At 40.2% G+C, this 25,035-nt stretch overlaps 4 protein-coding genes, 1 long non-coding RNA gene and 1 pseudogene across 9 annotated transcripts; 4 read left to right on the forward strand and 2 right to left on the reverse strand.

Annotated features, from left to right (window-relative positions):
- The first annotated feature begins 395 nt into the window (after nucleotides 1-395).
- Nucleotides 396-2,937, forward strand: LOC121972639 (annotated as a pseudogene).
- A 793-nt stretch (nucleotides 2,938-3,730) lies between these two features.
- LOC121970628 lies at nucleotides 3,731-5,712 on the forward strand. Its single transcript, XM_042521451.1, has 3 exons — nucleotides 3,731-4,362; nucleotides 4,450-4,947; nucleotides 5,042-5,712. Exons 1-3 carry the CDS (start codon nucleotides 4,278-4,280, stop codon nucleotides 5,563-5,565), a joined length of 1,107 nt encoding a protein of 368 aa, XP_042377385.1. The 5' UTR covers nucleotides 3,731-4,277; the 3' UTR covers nucleotides 5,566-5,712.
- Nucleotides 5,713-5,810: 98 nt separating this feature from the next.
- Nucleotides 5,811-9,726, reverse strand: LOC121970627 (filament-like plant protein 7). Of its 2 annotated transcripts, XM_042521450.1 has the most exons (6): nucleotides 9,584-9,726; nucleotides 9,303-9,371; nucleotides 8,858-8,990; nucleotides 6,623-8,783; nucleotides 6,479-6,542; nucleotides 5,811-6,315 (listed from the first exon to the last, which is right to left on the reverse strand). In XM_042521450.1, the coding sequence occupies exons 2-6, from the start codon at nucleotides 9,354-9,356 to the stop codon at nucleotides 5,920-5,922; spliced, it is 2,808 nt and encodes a 935-aa protein (XP_042377384.1). In that variant the 5' UTR covers nucleotides 9,357-9,371; nucleotides 9,584-9,726; the 3' UTR covers nucleotides 5,811-5,919. The 2 variants fall into 2 exon arrangements, with proteins under 2 accessions (XP_042377384.1, XP_042377383.1); XM_042521449.1 differs by having other exon boundaries at nucleotides 9,303-9,603.
- On the forward strand, nucleotides 9,330-9,948 carry LOC121970629. The gene is made up of 3 exons (XR_006108994.1): nucleotides 9,330-9,433; nucleotides 9,523-9,710; nucleotides 9,811-9,948. It is a non-coding gene; the product is annotated as an uncharacterized LOC121970629 (long non-coding RNA).
- Nucleotides 9,949-16,629: 6,681 nt separating this feature from the next.
- Nucleotides 16,630-19,457, forward strand: LOC121970632. Its single transcript, XM_042521456.1, has 2 exons — nucleotides 16,630-16,960; nucleotides 18,985-19,457. The coding sequence occupies exons 1-2, from the start codon at nucleotides 16,754-16,756 to the stop codon at nucleotides 19,183-19,185; spliced, it is 408 nt and encodes a 135-aa protein (XP_042377390.1). The 5' UTR covers nucleotides 16,630-16,753; the 3' UTR covers nucleotides 19,186-19,457.
- Nucleotides 19,458-19,578: 121 nt separating this feature from the next.
- On the reverse strand, nucleotides 19,579-21,535 carry LOC121970630. 4 transcript variants are annotated; one of them, XM_042521454.1, is made up of 5 exons: nucleotides 21,349-21,535; nucleotides 21,198-21,250; nucleotides 20,980-21,115; nucleotides 20,823-20,907; nucleotides 19,579-20,730 (listed from the first exon to the last, which is right to left on the reverse strand). In XM_042521454.1, exons 2-5 carry the CDS (start codon nucleotides 21,236-21,238, stop codon nucleotides 20,435-20,437), a joined length of 558 nt encoding a protein of 185 aa, XP_042377388.1. In that variant the 5' UTR covers nucleotides 21,239-21,250; nucleotides 21,349-21,535; the 3' UTR covers nucleotides 19,579-20,434. The 4 variants fall into 4 exon arrangements, with proteins under 4 accessions (XP_042377388.1, XP_042377387.1, XP_042377389.1 ...); XM_042521453.1 differs by having other exon boundaries at nucleotides 21,198-21,264; XM_042521455.1 differs by having other exon boundaries at nucleotides 19,579-20,274; nucleotides 20,585-20,730; nucleotides 21,198-21,535.
- Nucleotides 21,536-25,035: the final 3,500 nt, after the last annotated feature.

The following is a 25,035-nucleotide window of genomic DNA, read 5'->3' on the forward strand; positions in this document are numbered from 1 at the left end:
TAATTGAATATTATGATAATTTTGGGAAATGGGATAAAAACGCCAAAAGAGCATCCTTTTCGGGCCGCACAATCTCCGCCTCCTCTCCGATCTTGCGCTAACCGGTCCGCAATCGGCGCAAGCGTCCGGGAATTCGGGGTTGGTTTGCCTTGCCGCCGTCGCTTCGTCCCTTGCATGGAACCCACCGCCTCAGAGGCTCCGCCAGCAAACCTGCCGGCAACAGCCTCCGGTCTGAGCCAAGAAAGATGATGTCGGTATCGGGGCTTGATTTCCTCATCAACGTTTCTGCCGCTGGCAGCGGGCCGTTCTCTGGCCTTCACAAGGTTTCGAGGGACGCGTGGGAGGCTGGGCAGAAGCTGCTCAAGGAACTAAAAGCGGCGCCTTTTGCATAGCCTATGGCCGCGAAGACGGAGAACCGGACGCAGAGAAGTGTCCGCACTCGATCATACTCTCCGGTGAGGAGTTCCTTCAACGGGGGAAGGTGATGTTGCTCCCCTGCGGCCTGACGTAGGGTACTCACATTACCCTTGTTCGGAAGCCGTACCAAGCCCATGCCGAATGCGACCCTTGAAATTACGATCTTGAACGAAGGAGAGAAGTTGCTTGCACAAAAAAGATATCTATGGACTGGCCATATCCATTTGTGGAAGACAAGTTGTTTGCTCTTACTCTCAGTGCTAGGCTGGAAGGTTGTCATGTCAATGTTGATGGTAGACATGTCACCTCTTTTCCCTATCGCACTGTCGTTTCAGTTGCAAGTGCCCTACTTGATGTTGTGATGGGAAGTTAATCTTGGTATTGATGTTCTTTGTAGGCTTATGTTCTTGAGGATGCAACTGGTCTGTCAGTGAATGGGGATATTCATGTGCATAACATTTTTGCTGGTTCATCTCCAACATCAATCCTAGCTTAGATCCACAGAAGAACCTAGAAGTGTCCACAGAATGGCAAGCGCCACCATTTCCTGATGGACCAGTTGAAGTATTCATTGGCATCCTTTATGCAGGTAAAATCACTTTGCAGAACGGATGGCTGTTAGGAAATCTTGGATGCGTGCAGTGAAGAAGTCTTCTAATATGGTGGCTCGCTTTTTTGTTGCTCTGATAAAACTTCTAGCTACTGTGTCTTTCATTGTCCATTTCTTTCTTTTCAGATTTTGTTGACTTACAGAACCTTGGTCAAACAGCATGGAAGGAAGGAAGTAAACATCGAGTTGAAGAAAGAGCCTGAGTTCTTTGGTGACATTGTAATTATGCCTTTTCTCGATATTTATGATCTTGTCGTTCTCAAGACTGTTGCCATATGGAATTTGGGGTTTGTATTGACTATATTCTGTCATTCTGGATTTGTTGCTCCACATCCTAGATGATTATAATTCCAATGTTCTTTAGGTGTTCTCTCCGCTTCCTTTATGCTATAGCTTTGAATTGTCTCTGCTCACTATATAATGAAATGCGACGATGATACCTTTGTTAGAATTGACTCGGTGATGAACCAAGTCAAGAAAGTTCCCAGTGAGAAAAGCTTGTATATTGGTAACATAAGCTACCACCACAAGCCTTTACGAGAAGGGAAAGGGGCAGTTACATATGAGGTAAATTCAAATTACAGACATGTAGGTGTTTTAATAATCTTTAGCATTTCCCAATCTATTGGATCGGAGAAACTTCATTGTTATACTGATTGTATGAGCATAAATTGGATGAGCAGATGAGATCCATTGGGTCGTGAAATTTCCTACACCTCTCTTGTATTCACATTCTTATTCTTACTTTCTCCACCTATTGCTTCCAAGAATTTGACTTCGCTTTTAACTTCTGTTTAGTGGTTTTGAGTCTTATTGTGAATTTCCAGATCAGATTAAACAGGATTAAGAAAGTATCTTCTCCTTTGGTCATTCAAACATCCACTAATGATAGAATGAATGGTTTAATATGGACAACAGGAAGAAAAACATTTATTTTTGATCAATCAAAGATATTATCTAACTAGTTGAAATGTCAATATCAAGTGAACAGACTTTTATGAGTATGATCCTTCCATTGCAGGAATGGCCTGAAGAGGACTATCCACCATATGCTAATGGTCCCTTTTTATCATATCTTATTTTGAGAAACATAAACTGAGGGTAAGCATATTATTTTTCTTATTAAGGTAACATTTATACTGCTTATGATCCTTCAGTGACCAGGATGGTTACCTTTGTTGCTCTTTTCTCCCTTGAAGAATTTTTTTTGCCTTCTCATTTATACTATTAAAGTGTAAGCATAACAGATGAAGGACGAATGGTTTTTCAATATGATGCTTGGTTTCTTATTTGGTGCAGTTGTTTAAAATGGAAGATGTGAGCATGGTCATGTGGGTTGAGCAGTTCAATAAGTCCAGAAGAGTTGAATACATACATAGTCTCAAGTTTTGCCAGTTTGGATGCATCAATGATTACTACACTGCACATTACCATTCCCCGAGACAAATGGTCTGCTTGTGGGACAATTTGCAAGCAGGAAAGCTTCAATGCTGTAACATGAGATGAGATCGAGATGCATTGATACAAAATAGTTTGTCAGTGGTTTGATTCAACTTCAACAAGCTCACCGGCTGTTTTGATACTGCTTAAGCATTCATTCATTGTTTCTTTTGTTTTTGTGTTGGCAATTGAAGGCTAGTCATATGGTAGAATCAACACTGCATCATCTACATTACAGTACCTGATGAAGTTGCAGCGTCTTTAGAAACCGATAAGGTCAAGATCCTGTGACTTCTTCCCTCAGTTTTTGTAGTTTAATCTTGGAGTTACCAGATAGAATGCCACGACATAGAATCAACATCTTGTTCTATATGGTTGGACTTGCATCATGTTTTGATTACCTTTGGTAATTGCCACCTTGTACCACCTATAGTTGCTAATGTAATCCTTAACATCTTGCTGAAGATCCTAATACTGTGAATAACTAACCACTTTGGATTTGTTCGAACCCAGAGGCTAGTTTAATTTCTCATAGTCGCAAGTTGTTGATTGTTAACTAAAGTTTTCCGCATATTCGCCTCACGGTTGTCCATAAATTACAAAACTTGCTGCAAGTTGGACCAGTGTTGGATGGTAATATGTTAAGAATATTTATCTTCGAATTTTTAGTTCCAACATGTTGTCAAACTTGGTCAATCTAGTTGATGCTTGATGAACCTGCGGACTACGAATCAATATGATTCACTTGTTCTTCTCATGACATCTTTTATGTATTGTATTTAGATTTGAGATGTTTGTATCAAACTCATCTTGTGGTTTCAGAATGTAATAGATATCTATGTGATCAAGTGGTTGTAGATTTCAGATAGCATATCGACAGTTGATTATTTCATAGATATAATCTATTGATTATGAAGTAAACGATGATGAGGTATTGCCATGAAAATTCCTTGACATTTGTGATGATAATTGTGGACATGTTACTATAAATGCTATAATTCCTTAACCTCCATGTTAGTTATTTAAATGCTAAAAACACATTATAAATGGATATTTTGTTTAATAATGTGGATAAACAGTATTCCTCTCCATCCTTAAAATCAAACTCGCGGTGCCTGTTGTTCTGAAACTCAAGGTGCGTGTTGTTCCTTTACTTACTGTAATAAATTAGGTATTAATTATGCAATTAAATTAATAACTCTGTGCTGTAATAGTTAGGTATGGGCACGTTAAAAAGGTTGTTTTATTAGCCTCTTCAAGAATCATCATCAATGTTTGTTCTGAAGTTTCTTGAGCACGGATTATACTTTGAGCAAGAGCAGTAAGCAAGATCAAGGAGGTCAGATCTCTCTACCTGCCTCATGCTGTCATGCAGGCCCCTAACAAAATCATCAGCCATTACCATTTTTGAAAAGTGATCACCGCCAGGAATTACAATAATCTTCTTCATCTTGGAACTCATAAACTCTATCTTAAGATTGTTTCTGCAGGAATCAAGGTTTGGTCGCTTGATAAATGCGCCTGCCATCCTTTCGAGGAAGGAGGCGAGGCCTCTTTTACTGACGACACGACCTGTGCGGCCCCGACAGAATTCTGCGCCACGAACGTGATTCCTGCAAATCCCATTTCTGGTGCACCTCCACGTCAAGGATCCGATGCGGTCCTGCTTCTCGCCTCCAATCACGCCGCGTGCGCGCTTGTCGTGTAGCGAACGCCGGTAGAGTTAGAGTTGTTCTTGAGGTGCACTTGAAGCTTGATTTCTGCAATAAATGAGGCTCTCCGTCGTCGCACTTTGATTGAGCTAGCGAAGATGGGCGGTGGTGTTCGGCTCTGGTTGGCTCTGTGTCTTGTTGTTTTGTGCTTGAGCGATCTTGCGGGAGCTGGAGATGTTGATGGTGATTGATTGATGAGTTTTGAGTTGGTGTTGAAGTGTATTTGTTGTTAAAAATCGTTAAGTTGGGCCGGTTGTGAATGATTTGCAGGGTTGCTCGCCAATGGCAACTTCGAGATCAGCCCGAGGAAGGAGAAGCTCAACAAGACGCTCATCGTCGGGAAGCACTCGCTGCCGAGCTGGACGATTCACGGGCTGGTGGAGTACGTCTCCGGCGGGCCGCAGCCTGGGGGAATGTACTTCGCGGTGGCGCACGGCGTCCACGCCGTCCGCCTCGGCAACGACGCTTCGATTTCGCAGAACGTGACGGTGACGCCCGGCTCTCTGTACGCGCTCACGTTCAGCGCGACGAGGACGTGCGCGCAGGACGAGGTGCTGCGGGTCCGCGTGCCACCGCTCTCCGGCGACCTCCCGATCCAGACGCTGTACAGCAGCACCGGAGCCGATACCTACGCGTGGGGGTTCCGGCCCACGACCGCGGTGGTGCTGGTCATCTTCCACAACACCGGCGTGCAGGAAGACCCGGCGTGCGGCCCGCTGCTGGACGCGGTGGCGATCAAGGAGCTCTTCCCTCCCATGCCGACGAGAGGTTAAAGATACAACTTTTTTTTCCTTCTCTTTTTTACTGAATCAAAATGCGCTTTTGATTGTAAACAATGGATCAAATCTTGTTTAATTCGCAGACAATCTCGTCAAGAACGGAGGCTACGAAGAAGGCCCTCACGTCTTCAAGAACTCCACCTCCGGCGTCCTCCTCCCTCCCAAGCAGCAAGACGCCACCTCCCCTCTCCCCGGTTGGATCATCGAATCCCTGAAGGCCGTACGCTTCATCGACGCCGCCCACTACTCCGTCCCCTCCGGCTACTTCGCTGTCGAGCTGGTCGCCGGGAGAGAAAGCGCGATCGCGCAGGTGATCAGGACCGTGGCCGGCCGCTCATATAACCTCAGCTTCGCGGTGGGCGACGCCAAGAACGGGTGCCACGGGTCGATGATGGTGGAGGCCTTCGCCGGCAATGCGACGGCGAAGGTGCCGTTCCAGTCACAGGCGAAGGGCGGGTTTACGACGGCGAGCTTAAAGTTCATGGCGAGGGAGAACCGGACAAGGATAACATTCTATAGCTCGTATTACCACACGAGTGTCAGCGATCCGGGGGCACTCTGCGGGCCGGTTCTGGATCTGATCAGAGTTATTCCGGTGAAAGCTTGAGGCTTGGGGATATCTGATGGATCAAAGTTTAGATTTTGATATGATCGTGTTTGATTCCGGTAGATTTGTTTGTACGATCAAGTTTAAGAGTAGTTGTACTAAGAACGAGTAGTTGGTAGAAATGCAAAGCGTGTGCCTTTTTGCTCAGTCTTCAAAGACAACAAATAGATGATTAAAGGCGGGATATTTAGTATCTGTAGAACCCAATCAACAATTTAACACCCAGAGAAAGCAACAACTGAAAATTTACATACAAAGAAGATATCTTTAAGTTGGAAGCTTAAACCTCAACCATTCTTGTATCTTTCTTACAAAATATACTTGCTTGCTGATTAATGGAAGGATTCAAAGCTGCTATTGAGCGCCCACTGGAAGTTCAAGCCTTGTGCTGCCCTTTCGTCTCCTTTGCATCAGAATCTTTCTCAGCAAACTTGCTCCTGCATCTTGTTTCTTAGCCGCGATCATAAGCTTTCTTTCATCAGGATTGCCTTTGTGTTTGTCAGAAAGATTCTCTGGTGACATATGAACTTCATCGCTCACCGATGGATCGCAGGACTCTGAATGACCCTCTTTGCTCATATGGTCGATTAATTGCAGGCGATGATTGTTGGACTTGGGAGTAGTAGTTGATACATTGCTGAACAAAGGGCCATCTTCTGCTGATGCCAGTGCTTTCAACTGCTTCCCAAGATTTAGGATGGTTTCCTGGCAAGCAGCAAGTTTTTCTGTAGCTGCAATTATATCACATTCCTGCAAGATTGAAGATTTTTCAACGGCCTTAAGATGTGGGGGGTTGAAGTTAAACTAAGATGTCTGATACGCCATGATCAAGTTTGCATGGTGAATTAACAATTTTACCAGTAAAATTAGGTTGTGATTTTTCGATTTCAACAAGTGATGTAACAGAGCTTACCGTCGGAATTTGCTGCTTATCTTCGGGGCGCATGATATACTTCGGAGTTTCTTCAGATGAAGCTCTGTGTCACACATAAATACTGATATCAGAGGAACTTCTAAGATTAAAGCTGAAACACAACATGAAGACAGTAGTTTGCACCTTTCTAACTCTAGCTGTAGTTCAAGACAAGTTTCCTCCAGTTCTTCACAGCAGTTGCTTCTCTGTGCAAGTTGGATTTCAAGGGATGTAAACTTTTGAAGAGCTTGATTCAATTCAGCCCTTGCAAGTGTTAACTGAGTCGCAAGGTCTTCATTAATTGATATTTGATTTGCAATCTGTTCTTCAATCTGCTCCTTGGCTTCCTTAAAATTTTCAATTTCTTTCTGTAGATTGGAAATGCTTGCTTCTGATTCCTGGAGTTGAGCTTTCAATGCTTCATTATTGGCCCCGGATGTTTTTAGCATGTCCTCTAAATCTTCCCTTTTAGACTTGATGCTAACAATCTCGGAGTTCAGTCGAACATTTTCATCCTTCAGCTTGGATTCCATATCTTCCATTCTGAACAAGATGTGTAGAGCATTTGATACCGATACAGATTTAAGCGCATGTTCACTGCCTAGTTCATCTGCAACCATATGTTTTCTAATAGTCGCTTTCATGTCTGAAACATCTTGAATTGAAAAGGAGTGATTTATGATCAAGTTCAGTGTTGAGGAAACCTCATCTATCAACTTTTGATGATCAATCTTATCAGTCAACAGATCCTTGCATGCTGCTATCAAATTCTGCAAAACAGTAGTGAGATCAGAGATTTCCCACAGAAATGTTCGAGCTAAATATTCATTTCCTGATGAAAAGCTTTGACCAGTTTTGCTCTCCCTACATTTCTGAATCATCCCTTCAACTAGTTCAACAAGCTTGCAAACTGGTTTCTTCAAGTCAGACCGTGAGTCTGTGGTGATGCTTTCATCGAAGAAATCTGACAAAGTGCATTTGGTTTGCATAACTTTCTCGCTGTAGGATTTCGCGACAATGGAGGAATCCCAATTGCCGAGAGCACTTTGAACATCTTCAAGAATGGAGCAGAAGCTTTTTTGCATGATATGATGCTTTTGTATGATAACCCTCAGAATATCCTGAAGCCAAATAGGATAGTTCTCGAGCGACAAGTACTTGAACTGTTTCCCCTCATTTACCTCATTGCAACTGGATACTACTTCCATGAGTGGAACAAGATCCCTGCAAGTTGCTTCGGATTCTTTAATGGTGACACATGAATTGCTATCAGCAATGGCACTGAGTGAAGTATCAAAATGTTTATCCACGGTAATGATTGCCAATTTCTCCATCTCAACAAAATCATCCATCAAGCTTAAATCTGATACCGCAACACTTTTGCATGATGGCGCAGTTGGTTTCCCACTCTTGAAGTGCTCAAGCTCAGAGATCAGAGCAGAAGCCCATGACTCTGCGCGACTAAGATTATCTTCGTTTCCGCCTGCTTTTCCTTTAGATAAATCCTCAAGTTGGGTCTCCACTTGAGAGAGCTTGGATGCGGTACGTGCCAACATGATGCGCGATGCTTGAAGTTCATTGGTTTTCTTGGTCAGTGATTCTGTGAGAACCTTGTTTTCGTTTTCGATTGCATGAAGTCTCTTAGCAATGGAAGATCCATCCTTGGTCGATGAATCAAAACCCAACACCTCGACTTCGTTTCTCATTTTAGCTAAAGCTCCTGGGCCTGGCAAACGCTTGCGAACCATCACCCGCAACCGCTGACACTCAGCTTCAAGCTTTGCAATCTTCTTGATGCTCTCTAGGTGCTGCCTGTGAGCAGCATCAGTTGATCGCCGATTGAAGTCCCGTTCCTCATTTCGAATCTCAAGCTCCTTTTGAAGAATACAGACCTCGTACTGAAGAGACGCATTGAGTTTCTCTGAAGCATCGAGTCTGGACATCACGTCGGTGAAGTTTTCTTCTAGCTTTGATTTAGCTTCATTCAATTCTGCGAGCGACTGTTCTTTGGCCTCGAGAATCCTTTTCAGGTTTCCATTTTCAGCGACCAATTCAGAGAGCTTCTTGTCTGCCTCGACCAGCCTTTGTTCCAGCATGCGAGTCTTCTCCTGCTCTCTCGCTATTCTCAAGGAAGCGTTGTTAACTACCAGCTGCTGCTCTTCCTTAACACCACGCAGCTGTTGCATGCATTCTTGCAATTCTGTATCCCTTGCAACTAATCTTTCTTCTGCAGTTTTCTTCTGAAGCAAAACACCATCCAATTGTTGCTTTAGAGAAAGTGCTTGAGCTTCTGTTTTCTCCCATCCTGACAAGTAGACCGAGCACGGTTTATTCTCATGATACTGTAGTTTCAGTGTCCTGGGGGAAAAAAAATCTGACCTGCAATTGCTTCCTCAGCTACTTTTGCTTGCTTTGCCAAAAGGTCATCTTTAGCAGTCGACTCGATGCGGGCCGATGTTACTTGTTCATTCAAGCTTTCTACAGATTTCTCCAACTCCAGGTTCTTCTCTTTCTGAGAGAAATCATAGACATTTACAGATTGACTCCCAACATAAGAAGGAAACATATGTGTCTATTCATGAGAGCTGAAAAATTGTTTGACATGATCTGAAGTATATTTTAAAGAAAACGATCCAAATTTTTACAGTAAAAGAAGATAACAATCTCCTGAGTCTGATCAGTAATTCTTCATGTTAAAGAAAAATTGCAAATCATTACAAAAAAAGACAACAACAATCTATGAGTATGAACATTGCTTCTACCGATCATTAGTTGGGTTAAATGTGTAATAAGCAGTCAAGAATAAAATTTTATTACTGCTAACCTCAATGTTCTTCTCTGCAGACTTCCTCTTCCACAACCACGTCTTGTTCTCCATGATTCCTACAAATTCCTGAAACATAGATAGAGCTTTAGATCAAAAACACGAGGCCACTGATAAACAGTGAAATTGAGGTATCCTTTTGTCTCTCCTGCAGTAATATTCCAAACAACTTCGTCTAGACTACTTCATATCTAATTTATTTCAAAGTTCAACTCTTCAGAATAAATTTCCGCTTTCCTGAAGAAAAAAAGTAACATGCCCGAGCGAACTATCGAATGTACCTCGAGAAAAAGCTCTGTACCGAAGGAAGAAAACCTCAGTTTAAGCCAGAAACTCCATCGTCAGCACAATTTTTTTTTATGAGAGACAAGCGCAAAGACAAAAACGCCAACAGGAAGGAAGGAACAGGTAGAAGAGAGAGGAGTTGAGATGATATGTGGCGATGAGATCACTAAATCTGCTGTTTTTATGGCTTCCAATTATTGTTTATGATGGGTTTTGCTTGTAGTATTGGGAGTGGGAGCTGGCGCTTGTACGCGAGCGATGGTGCTTGGTGGGCGCGAGGAGAAAGAGCCAAAGCACGCGAATAGGAGAGCGTGGAAAGAAAAGAAAGGTGGGCGACGAAAGGAAAAGGTCGAAAAGGCGCGATTGAAAGCTTCCCCTCCGTCGGAAATGATCGCTTTTATGGCTTTCAGTGGAACTCGAGAAGAAGAGTAAAACAGGATCCAAGAACAAGTGTCGGCGGCCGCGGCCGCGGCCGCTGTCGGGTTCTGGATCCGCCGTCTCGGACAAGACACCAGACAGGCAACGAATACGTCTGCGTGCGCAATCAGTCGATTCTCTCGCTGTCTTCTGTCTGCACGAGACGGCTGATGGAAATTATACAATAAATTTTCGTTGTTTAAATGTGGGACCGACGGTTTCCTCCAACTGCAGGGCAGGTATGTCCTCGTATACGACAAAAATGGGTGGCTACATTTTTTAAAGCCGTATATATATATATATACAAAAATTTTACGCTGCTGCCGGTTGCCTGCGGACGCCGTCCGCGACCTCACCGTTTCGATTTTATTTTATTGTATTTTATTTTTAACTTTCGGTTATTTTTGCTGTAGGGTTTGAAAATTGAGTTATAGTATTAAATATATTAAAAAAATAAAAAAAATATTTAAGGTGTGTATGGATTGTGCTGAGGTTAAAAAATCAAAATAAAAACTATACCAGTACAGATAGTGTCCGCATGTCACGGTCCGCAACGTAAATATTTCGATATATATCTATTGCCCTAAGGATTTTATCATGCACACCTTTGCAAATCTCAAATATTTTTTTAGTTTAAAAATTTTTATACTTAATACTATAACTCATCTTTTAAATTCTAAAGACAAATTTTTTATTAGCGTAACCAATAACTTACAAAAATAAACAAAAAAATTTAAAAAAAATACGCTTGGCGCAGATGAGTCCGTAATATATCATTAGTGTGTGTATATATATAAGGTTTTGTTATCCTAAGGACTTTATGTCGTATACCTGATATAAACTTGAAAAAAAATTGATATAAATTCTTTTTTTTACTTAATACTATAACTCAAATCTTAAAACCTAAAGGTAAAATCTTATTGGCATAATTGAAAGCTTAAAAAAATAAAATAAAATAAAAAGAAATTGACTTAGTCGTGAATGAGTCCATAGCAAACTCGTCCGCACCAACTGTTGGAGTTGGTCTTTAAAGACCAACACGTTGGAGCTAATACAAACCAACACTACGTTGAAGTTAGTTTCTGTTGGTCCTGTGTTGTCGGCAAGAGAGGGTGATTTATCTAAAATTATAAAAATACCTTTTTAAAAAACTTTCGACTTAAGTTAAACAAACACTTAATTGAATTAGAATGGAATAAAAAGAAAGTCTGAGACGACCTAGTTTACTTGGTTTGTAATCAGAAGATTGTTATTCCAAGACAATAAAAATTCACTACTATCTCCTTCTATGAACAAATCGTTAGAGGCGGAGAAGTCTTGTACATGCGTTGAAGAATAGAAAAGAAAGTATAAAGTGTGGAAATAAAAATACATAAAGTGTTGTTGAGTCTTGTTTTGGATGAAGAAGGCCGACTTTATTTATAACTCACTGGTCGAAAATAGTCGTTTCCTGATGTGGCAACTCTTGGTGCCTGGACCCAGTCCAAGCGCCCCTAGTGATGCATCTCATCTGTGTACAACAACTATGCAACAGTCTAAGGATTCAACTTTATCCTCCTCTAAGCGCTTAGACCCAATCCGGGCGCCTGGAATGTTGTTAAAGTGGACATATGATGTCATCCGTAGCAATAGCTCGTCGAGGTGCCCTTGCGGTGCCAGGGGTCCGAGCGCCCGAACCCACTCCAGGCACTTGGACTTGGTTCATGCCCTAAACTAAGTCAACTTAGTGTTGACTTTGTCCGAATTTGACTCTAGTTGCTTCGGTGATCTTCCGGTCATCCAGAGCTGAGCTCACTTGAACCCAACTCTGACCTTATCCTCGAGCAATCTTCCACTCCTACTTCTCGTCCATCGGAAGCGTCGCACGCGTCCTTCTCGCTCCACCGGTGTACTCTTCCGCAGCTTCTCGTTCCTCTGATGTACAGAGCTCGTCGACTCAATTCTCGTGTCATCCTTTTGTTTGCCGCATCTTCCACTCAACTTCTTGTGTTCCTAAGTTCCTGCACACTTTGATTTAAGTTGACTTGGTTGGCCACATCAAAATCAACCCGAGGTACTTACAATTTCTACTAGAAACTAGTTCCAATGTGTGTTGGTGTTAGTGCTAGTCTTTAAAGCACGTTGGAGCTGGTCTTTAAAGATTGGCTCCAACATTTGGTGCTAGTGAAAACCAGTACCATGTTAGAGCTGGTTTGTAGAAACTAGCTCCAACGTAATGATGCTGGTCTTTAAAGACTAGCACGTTAGAGCTGGTCTTTAAAGAACAACTCCAACTTGGTGCTGGTTTGTAAAAATAAACACCACTTTGCATGCATAAAAGAGAAGAAAGTTGCATGTAGATGAGAGAGAGATTAAAAAAATTTAATTTTGGTCGCATCAGATCGCACATGTCGAATGTCGCTCACATAAAGGTGTGCAAGGTATCATTCTTGTATAACTCAACCCCTAAACCCAAAGGTAAAATCTGATTGGAATAATCGAGAGCTTAAAAAAAATAAAAAGTAAAAAAAAAAAAAATCAATTACACTAGGTGGTTACGGGGTGTGTGCGGCGTAAGGTGTGCAGCATATCAAAACGGGGTCTGCAGCGTGTAAATATATAAAAGAATGATAGTCTACACACCTTTATGTGGGCAGTTATGGACGACATCTAATGTGGGCGATCTGACGTGGCCAATTTTTTTTTTTTAATTTCTCTAATTTACATGCAATAACTCTCTTCTCTCTTCATAAAAAAATGATTAACCAGGCTGGGTAACGTCGAGCCTGGGGTGACCGGCCGACTCCACGGAAGTATTTCATTGACCACCAGGGTAAATCGGAAAGCGCTTCTGGCGGGCGACCCAGAAGCCCAGCATTCCTTAGTTACAAGTCTCATTTGGAGGAAAATTTTTTACAAATACGTCATAACTGGGAATCGAATAATGGTACTTGGGAGATAGCTGAGAGCCCTTACGGCTGCACCATAGCCTCGGGAGCAAAATGTCCACGAAAGTTTTCCACCGGTCACCAGGATAAATCGGGAAGCGCTCGCGGCAAGCAGTCTAGAAGCCCAACATCTTTTGGTTGCATGCCCCATTTGAAAGAAAAATTCTTGTAAATTCACCATAGCTGGGGGATTGAACTACGGGTACCTGAGTGACAACTTGGGTGCCTTGCCACTACACCATAGCTCCGTGGGCAATTGATCTTCTCTCTTATTTGATTGTATGTAAGATGGTGTTGATTTCTAAAAATTAGCACCAAGGTGGTGTCGATGGTGTTGACACCATCAAACTAACATCATCCACCTTAGTATTGGTTTTTACAAATTAGCATCAAGATGATGATAGCGGTGTTGTCACCACCAAACTAGCACCATGCTGTGTTGGTTTTTACAAACTGGTACTAAAATGGATGGTGCTGGCACCACCTACCAGCACCATCCACCTAGTGCTGGTTTGTAGAAACTAGCATTTGGTTCGTAAACCAACATCAAAGTGGATAATATTAGTTTGGTGGTGCTACCTTATTGCTAGTTTTTACAAACAACATTAAGATGGATGGTGTTGGTTTGGTGATGCCAGCACCACCTTAGTATTGATTTTTACAAATCAATACATCTTGGTGCTAGTTTATAGAAACAATACTATCTTGCATGCAATCAAAAGAGAGAGAAAAGAATTGTTACATGTAGATGAGAGAGGGAAAAAAAAGGATTTTGGCCACATCAGATCACCCACATTGGATGTCGCCTACAGTCGCTCACGTAAAGATGTGTAAAGTATCATCTCTCTCTCTCTCTCTATATATATAATTTTGACACCCTACACACCTTAACATGCACACCTAATTTTTTTTTTTTCAATTTTAAAGTATCTTTGTACTTAATATTATAACTCAACTCCTAAACTCTAAAAACAAAGGTTTATTGGTATAACCAGGAGCTTAAAAAAAATCACTATTTCACAATGATTTTAACTTGTACATCCACCATGGGCACCCCTCACTCGGGAGGCCTCTCGGATCAAGTGAGGGGGCGTCCATAGTGGGTGTGAAGGCTATCTCCCCTCTATATATATAACCTTGATAATATCTAAAATTGTCTTCTTGGCTATATATATAAAAGATGATACCCTACCTACCTTACAACGTACATCCCCTGGACATCTATTTTTTTTTATGCTTAATATTTTAATCCAACTCCTAAATCTTAAAGACAAAATCTTAAATGATATACCCATTAGAAAAAAAATGATCAACAAAATAAATAAGGCTGAAATGCATTGTCATGGACGGCAGTCTGCAACATGCAATTTGTATCACATAGTGGTCACTCACCATGGGTGCCCAAGGCATTTTATATATATACTCACACACCTGGGCACCCATGGTGAGTGACCACCATGGGCGCCTCTCACATCATGTGAATTGATGTTTTATTTATTTATTTTTTAAAATTATTGGTTATGCTAATAAACTTTTGCGTTTATTATTTAGGGGTTGAGTTATAACATTAAGTATAAAAAAAAATTTAAATAAAAAAATTGGGTGCTCATGGGTGTGCGGTAAAATGTACAGGATATTAAAACTATATATATATATATATATATATATATATATATATATATATATATATATATATATATATATATATAGCAATTTTATGTTGTGCACTTGCATTGTGTGACTGAGATGCACAAATTTTTTTTAGCGGTTATGCCATTTAGGGTTTTACATTTAAGATTTAGGAATTGCGTTATAGTATTAAATATAAAAAAATTTTGAACCAAAAAATATTTTAGATGCGCAAGGGGTGTGTAATTGAGCAATATATTCAAACTATATGCATTGTTCATCGACAATTGATATACTCTCCGACAACTTATACGCATTGTTCATCGACAATTGAGTGGTCGGGATGCTCGGAAGTAATTCAGGCACTCTGACTAAATGTGCTCGATCGGATCATTTCCGAATGCTATATATATATATATATATATATATATATATGATACCTTGGATGATGCGTGTGAGCGCCTCTCTACATGGGAGACGCTTCCAATGCAAAGAGGTGAGACACTCACGTGCATTGCCCAAGATATATAAAGAGATATAAAGGGGCGGTAGTGATTTTAAAACTAGATATCAAAGTGTCATAAAATAATGAAACATGAAAGCGTGTGAATCAATTTGGAAGTCGGACATGGTAGGTCTTACATTCTTATCAAGTGAATGATGGCGATATAGCAACCTAGTTAGGGATATCCTTTAATTATGGTCTACTCCTAATGCGAATAGTCCATCTTACCTATAATTAGACATCCAGTGGTTCGAATCAATAAAAGATTTAGAAGATGACGGTCCAATTAAGGAAAGTGAGTCCGTGAGAAATGAATTCTTTTCATTCCATCTCGAATCTTAATTCTTAAATCCTATAAACAATAAATAAATTCTTTATGACAACTCATTTCTAATGAGAATTGTATTTATTTTTTCCATGCATATCCGCTTGTGAATATAAAAAACTACAATGAAAACCACATTTTTGAGTTGAAAAGTCACTACACAATCAATTGTAGAAGGCTTCATTTTGCAAAAGAGTAAGAAAATGATTGAAGTCCTTACAGCTAGTGAAAGGCTACCAACAATGAATGATACTTCTTTTGTCTTTTTCTCCAGGGGTTTCACAATTAAGAAGATGCACAGATTAGAAAATTAAAAAAAAATGAGGGCATAAATAAATGCATATTTTCTTCATTCAGAGATTTAACAGATGACTTCTCACCTTGTGTTTGACTCTGAGATGACAATATATATAGTTTTATTTTCAGACAGAATTGTTTTTTAAGATTTTATTAGAAATCTATTATACTGATTGACAGTTTCCAGCTCTCTGAGCTCAAACTGGTTTCTTCAGCTTTGTTTTTAACAATCAAGAACCTTTGAATTAGGAGTTCTTCGCGAGAGCAATACCAAAATTAAAAATTTATAAATCAAAAAAATATTTTAATAATAATCAATAAATAAATAAATAAATAAAATATGAAAGAGCTCCGTAAATATAGAGTCATTCCCGCCGAATGTGAAGGAGCTCTGTTTCACTAAGAAGAGAGCTCCCTCACATACACCATGTCAACGATGGGACTTGGGAGCTTGTAAGGAGCTCCTGTTGTGAACGCTCTCATTCAGGTTTGTGATAAAAAGACAGGGGAACATTGGATCCCAATGGAACATTGGATACTTCTGTAGCTTCTGTTCTTTCACCTTTTTCCAAGAACTGTTCAAGTTATGAATTTGATGACATTGTTTGTAACTTTTTTCTTGTTTTTTTCTTTAGATTTGAGTGCATTTCTACCTGTGACAAAAGATTTATTGTTTTTTTTTATAAAAAGTTAATTCGTTATTTAGTTAAAAAAATTTATTGATGATATGACAAAAAAGGGAGGGGAAGGGGGGGGGGGGGGGGGGACAACAAATTTAGAGATGTAATTATGTAAAGTGGGCCTCAAAGATTTTGCCAATTAGGAAGCTCCCATTTTAGGCCCAATTTAGAAGAACGGTTGCGGATCCGACCAAATGTTTTGCGGTGCGGGTTTCGGATGACATTGCAGAGAATCGGACCCGATACTGAGTCATATTTGCTGCGGTCTCCGCTGTCGCTTCCTCGTCGCTTCCGCTACGAAAAAACCGTGTGGGGGCCAAGCGCCCGACCAAATACGCCGCTGCCGCCGCCGCCTATCGGCCCTGCTTTGACCGCTCCGGCGAGATATGGCCTCCTCGTCATGGTGTCTTTCAGCGGGCGCGTCGCTTTCTCGGCCTCCGCAACAGGCGCAGATGGTGGCTCTGGGCCTGGGCGGACGATGCGGGCGCGCCCTTTTGCCGACAAGGAAAATCCGAGGAAGGATTCACGGTGTTGTCTGCATGGCCCCACAAGAAGAGAGGAAAACCCGTCGCTCGCCTCTCGATTTCCCAATCGTATGCCTGCCGCTCGTTCCTTTGTCCTTTGTTTTGGTTTATTAGAGAGTATGATGGTTCAATTTGATGTTTTAGTTCACTTTTGAGGCTAAATTTGATACCCTTCTTTGAATTCTCACTAATTTTTATGGGTTTTATTCGGAATAAAATCAGCAAGAGTGGAGAGATTATTATGTGGTTTAGGTTAAGTGAATGGAGTGTTCGTTGTGGAAATGATTTCCATTTTGATTCAAAACATAATTTACTGTGGCACATAGGTGAGAGTCAAAAATTTTTTTGTGGGAATTAAGGTCCAGAGTTGCTATGGAGTTTTGGGATTTCTTTCTACTTTGAAACTAAGAAATGTAGGAAATTTCCATCAGTGAGGAGGTAGATGGCAATAATGTACAAAAATGAAAACATAGTGGCTGAGCCAAACATGAAAAGTTGGTAATGCAACATGTTATTATCTAAGTTTAAGTTTTCAGAGCATAGCATTAGTGCTTAGATTTTTGGAACACTAATGATGGAGTAGGAGGTAGATTGCAAGGAGACAATCATATTTCATTCTGTCCAAATGTAATAATTCCATCCAAGGACAGGTGTATCCATGTATAGATGACATCCAAGGAGATTCTAGTGGAAATGGATGGATTATTAGGTTAGAGATAAGACCAGCCTACAGAGGCAAAATCACATTTAATTAGTCGTGAAATACTTTTCACATACACTTCATAGATGCCCTATAATCTTCTACAGTGATATTTATGTCAGAAAACAAACCACCGATACACAGTTTTACTTTGTGGATGAGTTATCCAACAGTTTATATTTAGCTGTGTGGCTAGGTACCAAGGTAAGATGACCGACATACATGAATGGAGTCACTAACGCAGAGACTGCAACCATGGGACGCCTCCAATGATCTATCCATTGCTCTGTGCCACTTTATATAATCAGAAACCATGTAGAAGAGGACATAATGTGGTTCAATAAGGCTGATAAAGGCAGTGCATGATATTCAGGAATTCTCCTCACATACTATAAGAATCCAATGAATGATCAGTTTGAAACAAGTTTCTTTACCATAACTCTGTTTGGAAGACATTGTAGAGGTTGCAGGCTTCTTATTTTACTTAAAACATCCACTTCAAGAAATTCTGAAGAGAAATGAGAAAGCATCATATATCCTGAATATTGCTACTGATTGTAGAACTGAAATGTGGATAAGTTAGGAAAACAAATTCTGCAAAGAGTTATAGTTTGATTCTATGTGTTGAGTTGAACTTTTTGTTTGGAACAGAATTAATATATTTTAGGCTTCTCCCAACAAACCTATTGCGTCCAAGGCAGGCTTATTTTGAGATCATCATAATAACAATGTGTGAAACTTGGAGCTCAGATGCTTCTACAAAGTGGGATAAAGGACGGAGTGGACTGTAAGAAAACAGAATTGCTTGTACAATTTTGTAAGGTGTAAGGATAGCTGCGTTCTACCATCTGATTTACAAACGTGTGTTTGGAGAAAACACCAGGAAGCATATCTTGTTTCTTCTTCTTCGTTTTGTGTTCTCTTTTCTTGTTGGGCCATACATCTGTATATTGGCTGGAATTTTTGAGAACCTCCTGCTTTTCTCATGTAACTTGCAAATATGCTTTGGTGTATACCTCACCCACTTGAAGGTCTATTGATTTCATGGTTAATAGAATTGTCTTGGTTTACTTGGGTGAAAAATAGGAAAGTATGGAAGGGAGCGGAAACAAAGTCATGGAGACAATCTTCATGCAAGTAGACTTGTAGGAAAAGAGATCAAATGATATTAAGCATGCTTCATGTACAGTGCATTGGCCAATGCCCATTTATAAAGGATTAGTTCTTCCAACAGAATGTCTACTTTTAGTAACTACTAATGAGTATATAATATGAAGATGGCAATGAGTCGATGGCATACATTGTGTCATAGTACATGGAATTAGTATGTTGGAGTAATATATGTTTTCCTTTAGCACAGTCAGAAGTAATATATCCATCTGTTTTGATGTAGGAGTTGGAGAGGCCCAAGGCTCCCAGGAGACCAGATATATTTCCACAATTCAGCCCAATGAAAACTCCATTGCCACATCCACTGCCAGAAGACCCTCCTGAAGAGGATGAGGAAGAGGCGGAAGAACAGCAGCAAGAAGGAGAAGAAAATCCAGAAGAGGAGGATGCAGAAAACCCAGATCAGTCTGGAATGCAACATTAGTGATGTTCTTGGGCACTGGTATCCATATTGATGAATGTTTGATTTGTTTCTTTGGGGAGGGAAATTCTAACTGATACAAGACAGTTAGATGCGTCGACTCGACAATGGCTAGGAGAATGCAGTAGTAGTTTTGGCCTCTGGTATTATACAAAATTTAGTAGCTGTTATTCAATCCTATGGTTATTAATAACATGTATTTTCGCATCAACATATTGAGCTGACAATTTATTTATCCTGATACTAGAAATTACAAACACATACAGATTGTGGAATTATGTTGCCTCAACCATTCTTCAAAGCAGAAAACTTTGCAACCAACTGATCATAATCTCACAGTCTTGGGTGTGCTCGACTGCGGTTAGGCCTTGATGGATCCAACTGGAATGATTTCCCTCGAACATGTGTTTGTTTAGCTTCAGCTGTACTAACTGATTCTGATGGCAACAAGAAAGCTCTTTGAGGAGTTACTTTAGCTTTTGCTGGTTGTTAATGCTAATGAGGAGTTGCTTTAGCTTTTGCAGGCTTGTTAATGCTAACGGCATCATCCTTGGTACAAATGATTGGCTCCTTACTATTTCTCCTAACAGTACGGGGCATTGGCTTCTCAATTTGAGAATCTCCAACCTTGTTTGTAGTATCACTGGTTTTTGGGTGAACAAGGTAAGGTGGATTCACATATCTTCCACTCGTATTCTTGTTCAGTTGGTCTTCTACCTTTCCTCTTGTTCTATCAATTGCCTCTGCTTTGGTGTATGGAGTAGCCCTTCCATTCACTCGTTTTGCATTCAAAATTTCCACTGAAACGACACACCTTTCTCCACTACACTACAATCCAGCTCATGGTGATCCTCTGCCATGCTCTGTGGAAGCTCACATTTCTCATCAAATTTTCGACTTCGGTGAGCTTCAATGTTGTCTGGATCAAAGGAGTCCCTGGTATGTTTCTGAACAACGTCATTAATCTCCTCATGCTGTGGTAATACAATTTCCTTTGGTCGATCAAATTCATCAGCAATATTTTTCATCAGCTCAAGCTGCCAGGAAAGTATTGGCAAAAGGTGGAACCGTTACCCTAGCGGTCCCCTGGCCCTGGTCCCACAAGATTTCAAAGGAAGTAAATCACGATTAATGCTGGGCAGGATAGGTGACTGGGGGTCGAAGGAATTTTTGGTGCAGTACACCAGGATTTTATCCCCGAATACAACTGACGACTTTTGACCCCACGATTTTATTGGCAAGCTGTAGGTACTTAACCAGCTGATCCAGCCCGTGGGGGCAGAAAGTATGATTGAGAGAGAGAGAGAGAGAGAGAGAGAGAGAGAGAGAGAAGAGAGAGAGAGAGAGAGTGTGTGTGTGAGTGTGTGAGTGAAAGACTGGAAACAAAGAAAGAGATGAATACCTCAGAATTCACAGATGACTCCATGCATTTCCATTCTCGTTTTGCAAATAGAGACCTCAGATCACGTAATTCTGGCAAACCGTGAAATTTTGCTGCGGCGAAAATTAGTGGCTGATGCTGCTTCCATGGCTTCTTCAGGGCAATCTCTGTTCATCAAAGCAAACAAGAGCTCGTAAATTGAGGCAGATGAAGCAAACAAGGAGATCTTCTTATACTTTGTTTTTTGCAGGATTGGAACCTGATCCACGATGCAATTGCAGAACTTTTCGATCATTTCGTAGCAAGCAAGATACGAGGTTCATCTCATGGATGAGCGCGTCCATCTGTTTCAACAACATCTTTGTTCATGGAACAAACCAAGGTGACAAAAGAGAGTAGAAACTCAAGAATTCTACCCTTTTGAAGACGTTGGCTTGCCAGCAGCCAGCGACGAGGCCTGCGACGTCCTTCTTGTTGATGCACACCACCGCCTGCTTCTTCTTCTTCTTGATCTGCTCGATCCTCACCTTTGTGATCCTCACGGCCTGCTTACTGCCATGCATTGATCCACCCAAGAGCCATGGGAGAAGCTTGAGCAGAAGAGAAACAAGGAATTACAGAGTTCAATTCTCACCATTTATTAGAGAATTTTCCAGCTAGTAATCCACAAAACATCTCTGCTCTTCACTGTTTTCAATTCTCTCGGAGTTGGAAGAAGAATTTGAAGATATCAAACTGATGCTCAATTTATATATGAAATAGGAAGAACAAAGTGAGTGAATTACTGAGTGAAGTGGAGATGACAATGATGCTTATCACTAGGGAGGCCTTCCGTTTGAACCTCGTGCTCTTTCAACAAGTCTCAAAGTGAAAGTGAAGTGATTGCTTATCCAATATTGGAGCTCGATAAGAGAACTTGCTTAAGTCAATTTACTATCACTTCAAGGCGATTTTATGTTACAGTTATCCATAAGCAACTTGATCAACTACGTACTTGATCCTTGTTAAAAAGATAAAAGAGTAGAAATATAAACACAATGTAGGAAGCATGTGGGCACCAAGTGCTTCTTCATGGCCTGGCAGCTGAGCTGGATGATTTACAAGTTGCTTGCCAGTCCAAGCCTTCGCCATGAAGCAATACAGCTCGACTGTATTGTGAAGTGCCCTATTGACGTCATCACCTCACTACTCGACAAATCAAAAATCGGCATAACCATCGTCATCACGATACGGTCATCGCGTGACTGAACTATACACACCCTTTAAACATGTCGAGTCGACTCTTTTGACCATGAAAAGTTGTGAACAAAAAAACGTATCTCTAATAGGTAAAATAGAAGATATCTTTGAAAATAAGAATAAGGCAATAAACTTTGGCCAAAAATTGAAAAGAGCATTTAAAAAAAAAAGTAAAAAGCGTTCTATCATGTTTTTTCAGATCAAAATTATCTTATTCCAATATTAGTGTAGTAATTAAGAATAATTGCTATAAGTTGTGGTAGTACCGGACTTGTTACAACGTTTAATAGTTGCATCATAATTACTATATAATGCATAATGAGTAGCAGTGATATTGTAGTTAGTTTGATTGAGTCAAATTATATTGGTCCTCTCCGAGTGATGAGTCGATGGACGCTGAAGACGTGGCGCTCTCCGCTGTATTCGACTGGTGATGTGGATCTCCGACGGATCTACAAACAAGCCGTGCCGGGAGGGGTTTCCCGGCGACGATCCTCCGACGCTCAAGTCAGGCAGCGAAGAAGAAGAGCAAAGTAACGATACTGTGACTACAGTGATCAAGATTGCATACCTCTGTCGAAGTCTGAGGGTCCTTATATAGGACCCCGGGGAGACGCGAGCACGCTTCTCCAAACATACCTCAATAGGTCGTGTCAAAAAAGCATGTCTGACGCCATTCTGCAATCGTCCGAGCATATCCCGGATGTGACGGTGGAAGCTTCTACCGTACGATACTCTGTCCACTTTGGCCGTCGACCATGCTGTTTGTCGGCGGCAGGTGTCTCGTGGACAAAGTTACCAGTTGTCCTTTTTGTCTCCTAGCGCTCTTACTTGTTCCCGGGCCGAGCGGACCAGTCGCTCGGCGCTCATGGCCTCCCGGGAGGCCCTGCTCATGTGCTCGGATGGAATTGCGCCTTATTGTCCTGCGGCACAGCCGAGTGGCCTGTCCGCCCGGCCTATAGCCTCTTTTACCTTGAGCATCGGAAGCCCGACCCCTGGTCGGGTTGTCTTCCGTCCGATCCGGGAGACCCTTGGCCAGATGTCCGGTCGGCCCGCCACTCCGCTCGGCACGACCTCTGGCCGCTCGGCACAACCTTGGGATTGCCCCTCTTGACCCTTGACCTCCACGTGTCGTTGACCTCCCGCCAACGAGTGATCCCCGTCCTTACCACCGGATCATATATATATATATGCACTTTTAAATTATTATTATTTATTAAGTTAATTATTTTTTTAAAAAAAACTTTATCAAAATCACTACAACAATATTAAAATTATTATAAAATTATTTATAACAATGTAACATTTAGGAGGGTAAATGAATTGAATCAGGCTGAATAATATAAAAATATTAAATTCAAGTTTAAAAAATATATATATGATATTCAAAATTCAATTCAAACTTAAAAATATAAATAATTTTGGTAGTTTTTGAAAAAAAATATACAATCCGAATCTAACCAGAACTTGACTCTAACTCGAAACCTATGAACCTGAACCTGTTCCAACCCAGCAACCTGCCAACTTGATTTGATTTTTTGAAATTATTCTTTTATTTTTTAATAAAATAATTAAATATAGATTCAAAGCACATAATAATATTTTAATTTAAAGTTTTAAACCCATAATAACAAACCACTGAATATGATAATTATATTTCATCATTTCATATATATAAATATTTAAATATAAGAATTTAAATGTTTAATTGTGTAAACCCTTGTGACTTTGCTGTTAAAGATCTGTCATATAATGTGTTATGTGTAGGAATGCAAGTACGCAACTCTCAAGATATGCTTCATTAAAAAAATAAAAACAAAAAACTACAGAGAAGATGAGAAGTCCGACATATCAACCTAGATTCTTGAATCTATTTTGTTCCAAATTTTATGGAAATCTCTAATCAAAGGCAACCTAAGGGGAGGCTCTTACCATTATAATACTAAATGGTATTACATCCCAAATAAGAATCTTGTTGATCCAGCCATGAACCCCAATTGAATTGTCAAGGGAAAAGAATTTGACAAAGATGATAGGACCAGTACAAAAATTGCATATTCAAAGAAGTGCAGTAGTTGAGATGCATCTAAAGCATCTCAAAAAGCTACAGATTCAAAAAACTATAGTTTCTGTACTGGCCCTATCACCTTTGAATCTCCAGATTCAAAGAAGTGCAAAAGTTAAGATGCATCTCAAGCATCTCAAAAATTTACAAATTCAAAAAACTACATTTTTTGTACTGACCCTATCTCAAAAGGTGCAGAACTGCGTCAGAATGGTACAAGTAAAAGTAATGCTAGGGAAATTGACAATTGTTTAGAAAATTCAAATCCTTCCCAAAATAAATATTATACAATGAAAATTTATGATATCAATACAAAATTTATGATATCAATACTAAATTTTTTAAAAAAGTCTTCAAACTTCACAAAATAACTTTTAAGTTTCAAGCTCCACTTCTTCATAGTTTTACCTTTTTTTTTACAGAGTCAAACTTTGAAATAATGGATGAAATAAAAAAAATTATTACTAAAATTCCCTTCTGAACATCATATTTCTAAATTAAAATATTAAATTAAATTAGCAAAAAAATATTATTTGTATCCATATGGTAAAAATTAAAAAGTACTCTCTTTTTAATCCATTAAATTTTATATCCAAATTATTCTTTTTCTCCAACGTAGACTTCTTTGTACAAGTAACACTATAACAGTGTAACTCACTTTTGAACTTCTATAAATATTAAATACAAAAAAAAGATTAATTTAATTTGGGTGGGTTCGGGTCGATGGGTAACCTGGTTCTTAATTCAGGTCAACTTGGGTTGATCTAAACCCAACCCAATCCAATCAAAAAAAAAAAAAATTTGGGTCAGATTTCGAGTCCAACCCGATCTGACCCTAATCCTAAAATTTTCAACCCTAACCCAATATTTTTCATGTCGACTCGGATCGAGTTATCGAGTCGAGTTTATTTTTGACACTCCTAATAGGCCATCATTTGGTGAAAAAAGTGGCATGCAATTTTATTATTAGCCCAAGTGTTCATTTATTTTTACCTTTCATATACTTGAAGGTGCCCAGCTTGGCTTCGTAGAGGTTTTCTATTTATCATCAGATAAATTCAGGAACCATAGATGGGCCATGAACGAGGACCCACCATTCACTACTAAAAAAGTACCTTTTAACAATAGGAAATCCCATCATTAAAGGGGCAATTCCCATCATTAAAGT

Source organism: Zingiber officinale, chromosome 4A (genome assembly GCF_018446385.1).
Source record: "Zingiber officinale cultivar Zhangliang chromosome 4A, Zo_v1.1, whole genome shotgun sequence".
NCBI classification, from domain to species: domain Eukaryota; kingdom Viridiplantae; phylum Streptophyta; class Magnoliopsida; order Zingiberales; family Zingiberaceae; genus Zingiber; species Zingiber officinale.

Bases quoted from the DNA above. Each gene is read 5' to 3' on its own strand.
- LOC121970627 (XM_042521449.1), bottom strand. From the start codon at position 9,380: ATGTTTCAGGAATTTGTAGGAATCATGGAGAACAAGACGTGGTTGTGG. The intron at 8,991-9,302 runs GTTAGCAGTAAT...GATTTCTCTCAG, and splicing joins CTGCAGAGAAGAACATTGAG to AAAGAGAAGAACCTGGAGTT. The intron at 8,784-8,857 runs GTCAGATTTTTT...TCTACTTGTCAG, and splicing joins AGCTGAGGAAGCAATTGCAG to GATGGGAGAAAACAGAAGCT.
- LOC121970630 (XM_042521454.1), bottom strand. From the start codon at position 21,238: ATGTTTTGTGGATTACTAGCTGGAAAATTCTCTAATAAATG. The intron at 21,116-21,197 runs GTGAGAATTGAA...AATGCATGGCAG, and splicing joins GGAAAATTCTCTAATAAATG to TAAGCAGGCCGTGAGGATCA. The intron at 20,908-20,979 runs GTAGAATTCTTG...TTGTTGAAACAG, and splicing joins AAGCCAACGTCTTCAAAAGG to ATGGACGCGCTCATCCATGA.
- LOC121970632 (XM_042521456.1), top strand. From the start codon at position 16,754: ATGGCCTCCTCGTCATGGTGTCTTTCAGCGGGCGCGTCGCTTTCTCGG. The intron at 16,961-18,984 runs GTATGCCTGCCG...GTTTTGATGTAG, and splicing joins CGCCTCTCGATTTCCCAATC to GAGTTGGAGAGGCCCAAGGC.
- LOC121970628 (XM_042521451.1), top strand. From the start codon at position 4,278: ATGGGCGGTGGTGTTCGGCTCTGGTTGGCTCTGTGTCTTGTTGTTTTG. The intron at 4,363-4,449 runs GTGATTGATTGA...AATGATTTGCAG, and splicing joins GGGAGCTGGAGATGTTGATG to GGTTGCTCGCCAATGGCAAC. The intron at 4,948-5,041 runs GTTAAAGATACA...TTTAATTCGCAG, and splicing joins CCCTCCCATGCCGACGAGAG to ACAATCTCGTCAAGAACGGA.